Source organism: Vicia villosa, unplaced genomic scaffold, assembly GCF_029867415.1.
Source record: "Vicia villosa cultivar HV-30 ecotype Madison, WI unplaced genomic scaffold, Vvil1.0 ctg.000113F_1_1, whole genome shotgun sequence".
Taxonomy (NCBI): domain Eukaryota; kingdom Viridiplantae; phylum Streptophyta; class Magnoliopsida; order Fabales; family Fabaceae; genus Vicia; species Vicia villosa.
The window spans coordinates 1,000,410-1,013,024 of NW_026705021.1; the positions used below are offsets into that span (position 1 = coordinate 1,000,410).

Consider the following 12,615-nt stretch of genomic DNA (forward strand, 5'->3'; position numbering starts at 1 on the left):
TAATTAAACGATTTAATTTTACTATAAATGCGGGTAAACGGGTATGGGCATTGAGGTACCCACAGGGTACGGGTACGGGCATGAATATTGATACCCACGCAGGTTTGGGCTCGGGTACGAGGATTTTTTTAAACTGCGGGTATGGGGACGGGTACTATAGTACCCTGCCCATTGTCATCCCTAGTGATGTTGGTAAGTGTTAAAAGAATGCATACATTCCACAAATTTAATACGGTTTGTTGTTATAAAAGAAAATATATTATTTATATTAGTTTTGTACTTATTGATTGCATGCCTTCTAACTTTGCATTACTTTTTTCTACTGTTCTTCATAGTAAACAAATCTATTTTTAATCTAATTAATTTCTACTATTTTGAATATTAATTAGAATTTTTAAAAACACATAAATTATAAGAAAAAAGGAAAATGCATTAACAGTATAAAGTATTTTTACACTGTCAACTAATGAGAGACATGCATCAGAATAAATCTCATTTTTAATTTTAAAAAATTAAAATTACATGACAAATTAAAACATTTTAATTAGTTGTATGTGTAAAACTGTTTTACACACAGTACACCATCTTTAAACTCTAAATTATATATATATTACGAAAGGGAAAATATGATCCACATACATGGGTGTATGTTTGTGACAAATCAGCTGGGAAAAGTCACCCAACTTATAAAACTATAGATTTTAAAAGAGTAGTAGAAAGAAAATAAAAAAAAATACAGTTATATAAAAATGGAAGAATTTGATGGAGCAAAATCCTTGAAATAATTTAAACTAGAGAGAAATTAAATTTGAAATAGAAGAATAAAAACTAGGCAAATTTTTAGATATCAATAATAGTATTTGATTGGATGAGATACCCCTACCTAACTAATTTAAAGAGTACTCCGGTGTCCAAGACACACTTAGGGTTTCTTAATATGTTTCTTTTTTTTTTTTTTTTTTTTTTGGCGTTAACCGACCGGTATCCGCGGGGGAAAGGGGCCCCACGTGACTAATCTGGACCCGGGCTCGGAGGCGACGGCACCGTGGCCCCAGGGCGTTTTTGACTCCAGCCGGGATCGAACCCGGGTACTAGCCGGTTCCGTCCCTTTTTGGAGAAAGCTCATTTGCCAACTGAGCCAACCCTTTGAGGTTTCTTAATATGTTTCTTTAGGCGCAAGTTAGGTTTACTCAAAATTAAAATGAAAAATTGAATTTAAGAAGTAAACTAGGTTAGCGGTTTACACTTTTCGTTCTCTTCCCTACCGACTTTCCGAGGTAACAATGGGACGTTTTATTTTTTTTTTAATAGGCATGGGACGTGTTATTAGGGCTCAACGAAAGGGAGCTGCTGGTTCCGTTTTCAAATCCCACACTCATCACCGGAAAGGACCAGCACGTAACGGTTACCTCAAGGGAGTCGTGACCGACGTTATCCACGATCCAGGTCGTGGTGCTCCTCTGGCCAAGGTTACCTTCCGCCATCCCTTCCGTTACAGGGATCAGAATGAACTTTTTGTTGCCGCGGAAGGTTTATACACTGGGCAATTCATCTACTTCTGTAAAAAAGCTACCCTAGCCGTTGGTAACGTGCTTGCTCTGAGATATACCCCAGAGGGAGCCCTTATCTGCAATGTTGTTATCAGTGACAACCTTGATAACAACACATCTAGGATCAAGCTTCCTTCTGGTTCAATAAAGATTGTGTCGAGAAACTGCTGGCCTAAGGTTCGCGATGTTGCGATGAATCCAGTTGAGCATCCCCACGGAGGAGGTAACCACCAGCATATTGGTCATGCAAGTACTGTCAGACGTGATGCACCTCCTCGACAGATGATTGGTCTCCTTGGTTTGAAGAAGATTGGTCGGTTTAGAGGACATGCTGCTGCAAGTGCTGCTAAGGGTGATAAGTAACAAGTTTAGATTGTTCCAATCCTATTTTATTGCTTCTGTTCTAATTTTGATTTTGTTAAACTCTTTCTGTTTTGTTTTGAGAAACATTTTTGTTTCTGTTTTGTTTGCTTTGAGAACGCTTTTGTTCGAAACCTTGTTAAGGTTGAAAAAATAAATAAATGATAATGAGTTATTATTATTTATTAATTATTAATGTGTTTATGGAATTTTATTTTAGATATACTGTGAGGTTTCTCTTATTTTTATGTTTGTAGTATATAGTCCTAGAACTAAATGTCAGACTTAAAATATAAAATATTTTCTTGGTTGTCTACTAAATGATTCAATATATCATTTTTTATTTTAAAATGGAATAAGGGCAACAAAAAGAAAATAATTAATCTATCTCTAATATTTTTTTCTATAAATGTAGTCATTTAATATTAAATTTTTATATGTATTGGTAACTTTTTCCTCTTTTTCTATTATATCAATAATCATATAAAATAATATGAATTTTAATAAATTTATTATACTATTATTTTGTTAATACCCATACAGGTGTTGGGTGTTTGTTTCAAGTCTATAAATTACATTCTCGGAAATATATGAAAGAGAATAGTTATTTCATATTTGTTTCAAACATTGTAATAAAGTTATTTCCAGAAATAAATGTTCCTTAGAACAAAATAATTTTCATAACTTCCATAACTCTCATGTTTTTATTCCTTAATCGCATGAGTGAAGGTGTGAAAGTTCATCATTCCCATAAAATTTCACATAATATTTTTGAAAAAGTATATATTATACTCATTTTTCAAAAAACATCTAATTATATGACAAACACGTTTTTTTTTTTTTTAACTCGAGAATTAAATCTTCATATTTTTATTTCTGGACAATTTATTTTTGAGAATCATTTATGAATCCTTAAAACGAACGCCTCTATAGAATCGCTAAGAGTGGACCAAATAAGAAAGGGTCCTGCTAACCAGTGCCCCGGGGGCACTCGATAAGAAGCATTAAATGAACTTTAATTATATTTTTATTCTTTTAATTATTAGATTCACTTCAATTATTAGATTTACTTAAATTATCGGACTCACTTGTTTTCTCTTTCATACACCACAAAATTTATACACGTGAAATTAAATAAAATTTGGGATTCAAATATTACAATCTTATTTCAATATTATTATCATTACAATATGAGAATAATTTGAAAATAACTAATAATGTTTTTTGAAATTAAAAATCAGTAAGTATAGCAAATGAAATATGCAGCAACAATAAATATAATAATTTATAACGTCTCAAGCTTTTATTGTTTAGAAAATTTCAATTTTTTTGTCTTAATTAGTACTTTTTGTCTTAAATAACACTATTATTAAACTCTTTTTTTAAATAATATTAATGCATTCAATATACAATTAATGATCCTTAACGAGTGCCCCCGGGGCACTCGTTAGCATTGCCCAATAAGAAATTTCATAGATCAATAATAAAGTTGGATTGAGAACTTAAATAATATAGAACCAAATCTAAACTTTCTATAAATTTTATCATATTGGAATGAAATATTATAATTTAAACTTTTAATTTAAATAAATAAATACTTAAAAATTAATAATTTCTAAAAATAAAATTAGGAAAATAATATACACAAATATTTTATATGGCATTAGTTATTAAATATTTATTTATTAGAGATTTTATCTTCAAATAAATGCAAAAAATATATATAATTGAGGAATCATAAATTTAAATTATAATTATAATATTTTGAAAATAAAAAATATTCAACCCTTTATACTATTAGCCGTCTTTATGTCATTAGGTCTAATTAATTTTAATTTGAAAATTATATCTTTTAATTTTATTTTCTATCATAAATCACTATAGTACACACATTAGAGATAAAATATTTAAATTTTAATACAAATAATAAAGGAAAAAGATATTGAAGTTTTTCGAAATAATAATTTATAAATATTTTAAAAAATGTTATTTAAGTATGAGATTTCCTAACGTAGATCCACTTGATTTTATGAAGGTTTATTTTAGCAACATGCACCTTAGATGTATTTAAGCATTTTTTTTAGTTAAAACTTGTTAAAACACATTTTAACCATTTTTAATAAAAACTTGTTAAAACGCACCTTCATAGAAATATGTGGGTATATTTTAACAAACTCCGGTGAGGTTTGTTGAAATTTGTGTTTTAGTAACATACATTTTAAGGTGCATTTAATTATTAGTTATTAATGCTTGCTAAAAAAGACTTTCATAAAAATAAGTAGGTCTAACCAAGCGGTTGAGCTCCATTGGCAAGGAGCCCCGTCCAAGGACGTACTCGAGGAATACCGAGTTCGATTCTGAACAATCTTGCTTGGCCAGTGTGCATGCCTCTCCGCACGAGTTGGATTAGTGGTCCACCTGTGGTGGATCGACACCGATGCGAATAGCAAAAAAATAAAAAAATAAATAAGTAGGTCTATTTAGAAAACTTCAGCAAACTTCTTTTAAGTATATATTCATATATTTTAGGCCCCGCTCACTGAATTTTTAAATCTATCGCGGACAAGAGTTTTATAATAAATTAATAATTAATATAATAAATTAACACATTTAGGTAAAAAAAAAATTTAAAAATTAAAGTAAAAAATTAATAATCAGTAGAGAGTTCGTATAACTCATTGGAACTATGTAAAGCAATTTATTAAAAATGGTTAATCAATTTTGGACGAGTGTGATTCATTTTGTCAAGAGAACTAGATTTTTCACTAGCAGCCTACTGAATTGGATTTTATGAACATAGGTAGTGGTAGGAGCCAAGGCTGGTCCGAGCATTGGGACAGATTCTAGGCAACAGCATGCCATTTGCTATGGATGTGGAGAAATAAAGAGAAGTTTGATGAAGGGTATGTGAGACCGCATAATCAGGTGGAGAGAGTGACGAAGACGTTAGAATATTATGGCGCGTTTGAAGGGTTTATGAAGGCTAATTGTACGGGAACTTTTACGACACTTCAAGTTAAATTTGTGCCCCCGAAGAGTGGGTGGATACGTATTAACATAGATGGAGGTTGTAAGCACGGCATCATTGGGTGTGGCGGCGTGATCCGTGGAGATGCGGGAGAATGACTTAGAGGTTTCTCTTATTTTATTGGACGTGGGGATGCTTATATGGCTGAGATTTGGGGAGTATACGAAGGATTGAAGCTGACAAGGAATATGAGATTTACCAAGGTAGAAATTCAGGTAGATCCAATGATAGTGGTGCAAGATATTAAAGGAAAGCGGATCACTCATCGTAATGGGAACAATGTAGTGGCTAAGATTATTAGTTTATGGGAGCTGGATTGGGAGGTGGAAATCACGTATGTGCATAGAGAAGCAAATCAGCTAGCTGACGCGTTAGCCAAGCACAACTTCACTTTGAAGGAGCAATATAGTTTTTTGATGAGTGTCCTGAAGACCTTGTGCATATTCTTCAAGCAGATGAGAATGGTGTTAGTACTCCTAGAGTAGTGTTTTCGTAGTTTGTTCTTTTCGGGCTTTTAGTCATCTTTTCAATAAAAAAATTATTAAAAATGGTTTGCTAAAAATATATATAATGACTTATTTATAATGCAGACGAGAAAGAGATATTGCCAAATAAACTCAAAAATAACTTTTTCTTAATAATATGAAGATTAAACTTTGGGACGTTGTAATTCCTCGTACAGTTTTTAAGCAATATGTTAATTTAAGGTAGTAGTGTCGGTTAGATTTGAGACTTTATATATAAGAAGGGGGTGATTTGTCTAGTTTGGAAAATCATGATTTTGAAAACTTGTTCTGGTTTATTTTGATGTCTTTTTTGTGTACCGCGGATCCAAGAAAATCACCTGCATGAATACCAAAGGCCCATTTTAATGGATTCATCTTAAGTTTGTATTTTTTCTTACTTTTAAAGGACTATCGAAGGTGGTCTAAATGACCATTTTCCGACGAAGATTTGATGACTATGTCATCTATATAAATATGCATAAATGTTTCAATGAAATCATGAAACATCAAGTTCATTACCCTTTGATATGTCGCACCAGCATTCATCAGACCGAAAGGCGTTACTAGCCATTCATAAGTGCCCAAAGCCCCATGGCATTGAAACTCCATTTTTAACACATCTTCCTCTGTAATAAAAAATTGGTTATATTCAGAATAACCATATAAAACACTTAAATAGTTAAAACTAGCCGCTGAATCGAATAGCATTTATGCCACTAGCATTGGGTATTCATCTGTTGGCGTAGCAACGTTTAGGTCTCTAAAGTCGATACAGACTCTAAGAGTTCCATTATTTTCTATCATATGGATAATGTTTTCAAACCATTCTGCATACCTAGCGTCCTAATGAACTTAGTCTTGAGATGTCGTTCGATTTTTGCCTTAATCTTCGACATGACCTCTGGTCCAAACCTTCTTGGCATCAATTTTATTGGCTTCTTGTCATATCAAATAGGCAGCCTTAACTCCACTAACTCCCGACTAAGCCCTGACATCTCGTCATAATCCTAGGCAAAACAATCCTTGAACTCTTTCAACACTTTGATTATTTGTATTCTCAAGCGTGGGTCGATTTTGGTACTAATATAGGTTCATTTTTTGATCATCCTAACCCCTAAGTCCATCTCTTCCAAAGGATCCTGGACATGCATCCTTTTGGTTGAAGATATCGGGTCTTTTCCAAACCCTAAATGCTCACCGTCATAGATGCAATCGAGCCTGCAACTTTCTGAAGGTGTTTCTTGGCCATTTTAGCCAGTTTTATGGTTTCAACTGTTTCAACTGTTGTGGCTTTGACAGCCACCTCTGATTGGGATATAGCTTTTAGGGTCGTTTTTAATTTATTCTCAACCACATAGGCCGTGATTCGCACCAAAGTGTTCGACTAAAGCATTGATATCCTCTAAGTCAGACAATCTATTATGTCCATCAATGGTATCATATTCCCACATAGACCCTTGAGCGGGGTGTGAAATTTTGGCGTTCAGATCACATATGTCCTAAAGGATGTCGAGACAATGTTTTCCAAAGACACACAATGACAAGGTATAAAAGTGCAGTGCATAAACAATAAAGAACACAAGTAATTATTCACCCTGTTCGGTATAAACAATACATAATCTGGGGGCTACCACGCCATAGATGAATCCACTAAATAGTATCAATTCAAAGCTAAACTCCCCCGTTTACAACTTCTCGCTTAATCACTACCCGTTAGACATGTACCTAAGATTCACCTAGGTATGAGACTCACCTCAATTCCCTTCAATCACAACCGTGATAACAATTACAAATATTAGAAGACACACTTCTAAAACACAGTCATCCAATGCTTAAAAGATTATGAATGAACACAGAACTTACAACTCGATGAAAACACCAAACTCTTCTATCAATATGATATAGGAGTGGCTCACAATAGACAAGACTGCACAAACTCTAACACACTACACTGCAAGTTCACACAGAATATTAGGTCTGATGCTTGCTATATATAACAATCTTCTGGACTGGATTTGAGCTTCAAATTGCTGTAGGGCACTCCAAAAAATCTTCCACAATCTTTTCCATAAAGAAAGGACAACAAATATTAGATTCCTAAATATTCTCCATATTTAGTAACTAATCAAATAACTTGAAATCAGAGACAATCTCGTATCCCTTAATTCAAGCGCCACATATGATTGCATAATATTCCAAAATATTCTGCATTTGTACATCAGCTAACTCCAAGTGATCTAGCTGTAACAAAACAGATCATGTAACGCCCCGATTATTTTATTATTTATTTAATTTAGTATTCTTATTTTATTTTCGAAAAGTCATCGGTTAAGAATTATTTTATGGAGAATAAGTATTTATGTCGGCAAATGAATTATTATATCGACGGAATATTATTAAGTGATGTATTGGTTATTTCAGATTATTATCTTATTGGGCCTAAATTAGTTTGTAAAGAATAATAAAAAGGAAGTGAAAGACTAAGCCCAATTGGAAATTGATAATTAGGGTTTTAGAGATAGAAGAGTAGTGTTGTCATTTTAGGGAAATCAAGTTGTGAACAGAAGGAGGCAAGTCTCGGAGAAGATGAACAAAGCTTAGAGATTTCCATTCATGGTGTCCAATCGGAAGTGCAATCGGAGTCTTCACATTGAATTAAGTAAGGGTGGGGTTCTCTTCCTATAATGGGGCTCATGAACAATTGTATGTGGGAGATTGGATGTGTAAATTATTGCTTTTGCTTGTGTCAATCGTTGCTAGAAGACCGAATTTGTACCATGAGTAATATGATTTGTCGTTGTTGTGTTAATTGTTATCGGAACTTAGAAATCATGTGTTCTCTGTCGTTGTTGTGTGTTGTTGTATGCATAATGCGTAATGTTTGTATTATTCTGTTTGTGCTGCTGGTGTTATTAAACGTGCCTGGCACATGACGAACAACACACAGAGAATTAAAGTAGTGACGGGCGGCACAACAACCAGACGGACGGAACCATGGCTCCTTGAGTGACGGTCATCATATTCATTTAATAAACTTATTCAATTGCTAAAATAATCTTATGAAAATTTGGTGGTAAAAATATCAATGTAGTGATAATATCACCAATGTATTTAGTTAGCTATATAGGATGGTTCATAAACGAATTAAGAGGCAATGAATGAATAAGAAGATATAATATTGGTGTCTGTCGTAAGTACTTGGTTAGTAACAGTAAGTTATAGGACTAATAAAATGCAAAACACTCCCGTTTGATCGAAATAGCCGAAATAAGCAGTATAATTAGTTGTCCGGAATTTGATGAAATTTGACGTGGTAGTTAAGTTTAATTAGTACATTAACATGGTGATGTTATTTTTTCGAAATTGTGATATAAATCGGTCTATTAATTAATGATTGGATTAATGTCCTATAGGCCTATTAAATTGGAATAAACTTGAACTTAGATTAACTATTCGGTTTATCGGTAAATTACGATATCTTGAGTATTTAACCGAATGAATTGGATAATCGGTGAAGTAATTGAATTGTGTCTGATTAACCGGTATCGAATTGTGATCATACCTTATGAATTGTTGTGAATATCTTTGTGATTATTTATTAACGACATCTATAGTTGATTATGTGAATTCTTGAAATTGCTCCGTTGTTTATATGAAGTTGTTGGAATCTGTGTGAAGTGTTATTACCTTTTATGATAGATGATAATTGTGATATGGGCGTGTGCCTTGTGACGAATACTTTGTGAAGTAAATGATGATGATGATGATGTGTGATGACTTTGTTATTATGTGAAGTTATATGTTTGTCGTGATATACCAAAAAATGATGATGAGGATGTCGTGATGAGTTTATTTCTATGTGAAGATGAATGATTATTGTGACGTTGAATTACCTCTAATAATTGGTAATTATCAGTGATGAGGGCGTATGCCTTGCAGTGACGTGTGATTGTGATGAGTATGTTGCGTATGTCTTGTTTGTCGAGTCACATTCCATATGCATACTCTGTGACGGCCTGGATTGGCAAATTAGTGATGAAGGCTTATGCCTTGTGCCTTAGAATTGGGCAATTGGCGACGGGGGCTGAAGCTCCGATTGGTACCACATGCATATACATGAGTCATGTCCCATGTGTCATATGTGATTTATAGTTGTGACTATATCGTGATTGTATTTTGTGACTTGTTAAATGATGGAAGTATGTGAAAATCTGAATTGATGATTTTATGAATAGTATGATGATATCAATACTTGTGAATGCAATTAACTGAACATGTCTTGTGTGACTTATATTCGATATTTGGTGAATAGATGTGTGACTTATATGTGATGTTTTGTGACTAGATGTATGACTTATATGCAATGATGTTTTGGGGACTATAATTGTGACTTATACTTGTGATGTAGCGTGAATTAGCTTGCAAAGTAAATGAATGATATATATATATATATATATATATATATATATATATATATATATATATATATATATATAATTTATGTGAATATGAAGAGTTGTGACTTGTAGTGCGATGAAAAGTGTGTGAGATTTGTGAGTTAGTGATAGTATAAGGTGTATGACAATAATATTACTTGCGATGTGATAACTATATATATGCCTGAATCCTAATATACAATTTATCATGCGCTCACTTATATGATTTGAGATCTCACCCTTTTCTCTTATTCGTCGTTGCCTTTATATTGGTAACGTGCAGGTGTTCGAGTATGAAGATTTAGTTGCCGTTAATCAAATCGGTTGTCGCTCTGATACGTAGCACTCGGGGGGTGATTTATTATATTGTTGTTTATTGTTTCATCTTAGCTGAATATGATGTTATTGATTTAAAGATTAAGAACTATGATTCCGCCATATTCTAATAAAAGAAGTTTCTATGTTTTCAAAAGTATTAGGCTTAAATGCACTTTTAGTCCCCCTATTTTGGTGTTTTTAACTTTTTAGTCCCCAAACTAAAAAAGCCAAGTTTCAGGTACCCCATTTTCAATTTTGGTGAATATTTGAAGGTCCCCCATCACTTAAGTGCAATTTTAATGACATGGCAAGTAATATTTGGTCCAGTCACTTGCCACATCACTATTTTTATTTTAATTTCATTTTTTAATTATTAACTTAATATTTAATATTTTCATAAAACATTTTATGTATTTATTGTATGGATTAAATTGAACATCATCATTAGTTGCTTTATCCTCGTCTTCCTTCGTATACATTCTTCTTCTTCAATTTTTTCCAGACAACATACTTAAGCTGCTCCGTTCGCGTAATTTCTGCTCAACCTTGTTCATCTCCATTGTGCATCCACCTTCGACTTGAACTTCATTGTAATGTCAGAAGAGTTCCCAGTTCCACTTTCATCAAAGTTGAAAGAAGATGAAAAGTTTTGCTTCAGGTACGTATTTGAACATCTTTGTCTATGGCCCCAATGTGTTTTATATTGTCTATGGTCCCAAGTATTAGAATCCCTAATTTTAAATGTAGTGCTTTGATTGTGGTCCCTACGAATGAAAAGGAAATGTTGTTTAATCTAAAAACCTAACCCTAAAATTTGTCTTATTCAGGCCAGCTATTGCCCAAAGAATTAGGCTAAGGATTCACCATCGTGGTAAACTTGTGCACAGTCCTGTTAAATGGTACCTAGATGGGATAGTTACAGAATTGAATTGGGCATGGGATGTTGATTATATATCCTACATAGAACTAGAGAAATTGATTCATGAGGTGGGATATAACAGTTTGAAGTGTATTTGGTATGTGAACCCTAGGTTTAGTTTTGCTAGGGGTCTGACAGCTATAGAAAATGACAGGGATGTACTAAGGTTTATCAAGGATGTTGAGGGATTTGATGTTGTGAATGTATATGTCGAGCATGCCATTGATATTCCTGAAATAGTTGATGAGGGTGTAGAAATGGATGTGGATGGTACCAATGTAACTGTTGAGGGTGAGAAAAATGGTGTAGGAGTGGAAAATACTGAAGGTGCTACAAATGATGAGGTATAGGGTGATGGTGAAGGTGCTAAAAATGTTGGTGTAGAGGATAATGCTGGTGGTGAGGGTGATGTTGGAGTAGAGGCAAATGTTGATGGTGAGGGTGATGTTGGTGTATAGGACAATGCTGATGGTGAGGGTGATGTTGAAGTAGAGGCAAATGTTGATGGTGAGGGTGATAACATGAATGATGCTGAAAACAATATGGATGGTAGTACAGATGATGATGATGACTTTGCACCTGATACTGATGAAGAGTCTATAGAAGTGGATTGGACTACAGTGTTACCTACAGATACATCATCAATGCCAACTGAGAATGTTGTGGATGAGGACTCAGATCAGCTATACACTCCACCTGGTAGTGAAGATGAAGAAGAGTATGAACATTTTCCAAATTTTCAAAGTTGTGGAGATAAAAGGTTCAAGTTAGGGCTGGTGTTTAACAACAAGGATATCATTAAGGATGCTGTCAAGGAGTATGCAATGGTTAACAATAAAAATGTGTACTTCAAAAAAAATGATGCAAAAAGGATGGTGGTCAATTGTGAAGAAGGCTGCAATTATCATTTGAGGTTTAGTAAGAGGGCTGGAAATCAGTTTTGGCAAATCACCTCCTTATATGAAGAACATGCTTGTGCTAGGACTGCCTATAATAGGCAATCAAAGACTGGATGGTTGGCAAAGCAGATTGTCCACATTCTTAGACATACTCCTAATATGAAACCAGCTGGGTTGATAGCTATATCAATTGAAAGATGGGGTGTGAAGCTGTCAACAGACTAGGCATATAGAGCTAAGAGAAAAGCTGTGGAATTGTTACAAGGTGCTGGGAGGGATCAGTTCACACATCTAAGGAGCTATGCACAAGAACTCCTGAATTCTAACCCCAATAGCAATGTTATTTTAAAGTGTAGTGATTCAAGTAATGGGCCTGTATTTGAAAGAGTATATGTCTGTTTGAATGCATGTAAAACTGCTTTTGCAAAATTCTGTAGACCTTTAATAGGTCTGGATGCATGCTTTTTGAAAGGTGACTATAGTGGACAACTGATGGCAGCTGTTAGGAGTGATGGGAATAACCAAATATTTCCCATTGCATATGCTGTTGTAGAGGCTGAGACCAAGGATTCTTGGGAATGGTTTATAAATCTTTTCCT

At 33.8% G+C, this 12,615-nt stretch overlaps 2 protein-coding genes across 2 annotated transcripts; both read left to right on the plus strand.

Annotated features, from left to right (window-relative positions):
- Positions 1–1,313: 1,313 nt before the first annotated feature.
- Positions 1,314–1,913, plus strand: LOC131624254 (large ribosomal subunit protein uL2-like). The gene has a single exon (XM_058895205.1). The coding sequence runs from the start codon at positions 1,314–1,316 to the stop codon at positions 1,911–1,913; it is 600 nt and encodes a 199-aa protein (XP_058751188.1).
- An 8,878-nt stretch (positions 1,914–10,791) lies between these two features.
- Positions 10,792–12,241, plus strand: LOC131624269 (uncharacterized). Its single transcript, XM_058895217.1, has 3 exons — positions 10,792–10,856; positions 11,026–11,461; positions 11,576–12,241. The coding sequence occupies exons 1-3, from the start codon at positions 10,792–10,794 to the stop codon at positions 12,239–12,241; spliced, it is 1,167 nt and encodes a 388-aa protein (XP_058751200.1).
- Positions 12,242–12,615: the final 374 nt, after the last annotated feature.

Excerpts from the sequence above, each read along its gene's own strand:
- LOC131624269 (XM_058895217.1), top strand. The coding sequence starts at position 10,792 with ATGTCAGAAGAGTTCCCAGTTCCACTTTCATCAAAGTTGAAAGAAGAT. Across the intron at positions 10,857-11,025 it reads GATGAAAAGTTTTGCTTCAG|GCCAGCTATTGCCCAAAGAA; the intron begins GTACGTATTTGA and ends TGTCTTATTCAG. Across the intron at positions 11,462-11,575 it reads AAGGTGCTACAAATGATGAG|GACAATGCTGATGGTGAGGG; the intron begins GTATAGGGTGAT and ends GTTGGTGTATAG.
- LOC131624254 (XM_058895205.1), top strand. The coding sequence starts at position 1,314 with ATGGGACGTGTTATTAGGGCTCAACGAAAGGGAGCTGCTGGTTCCGTT.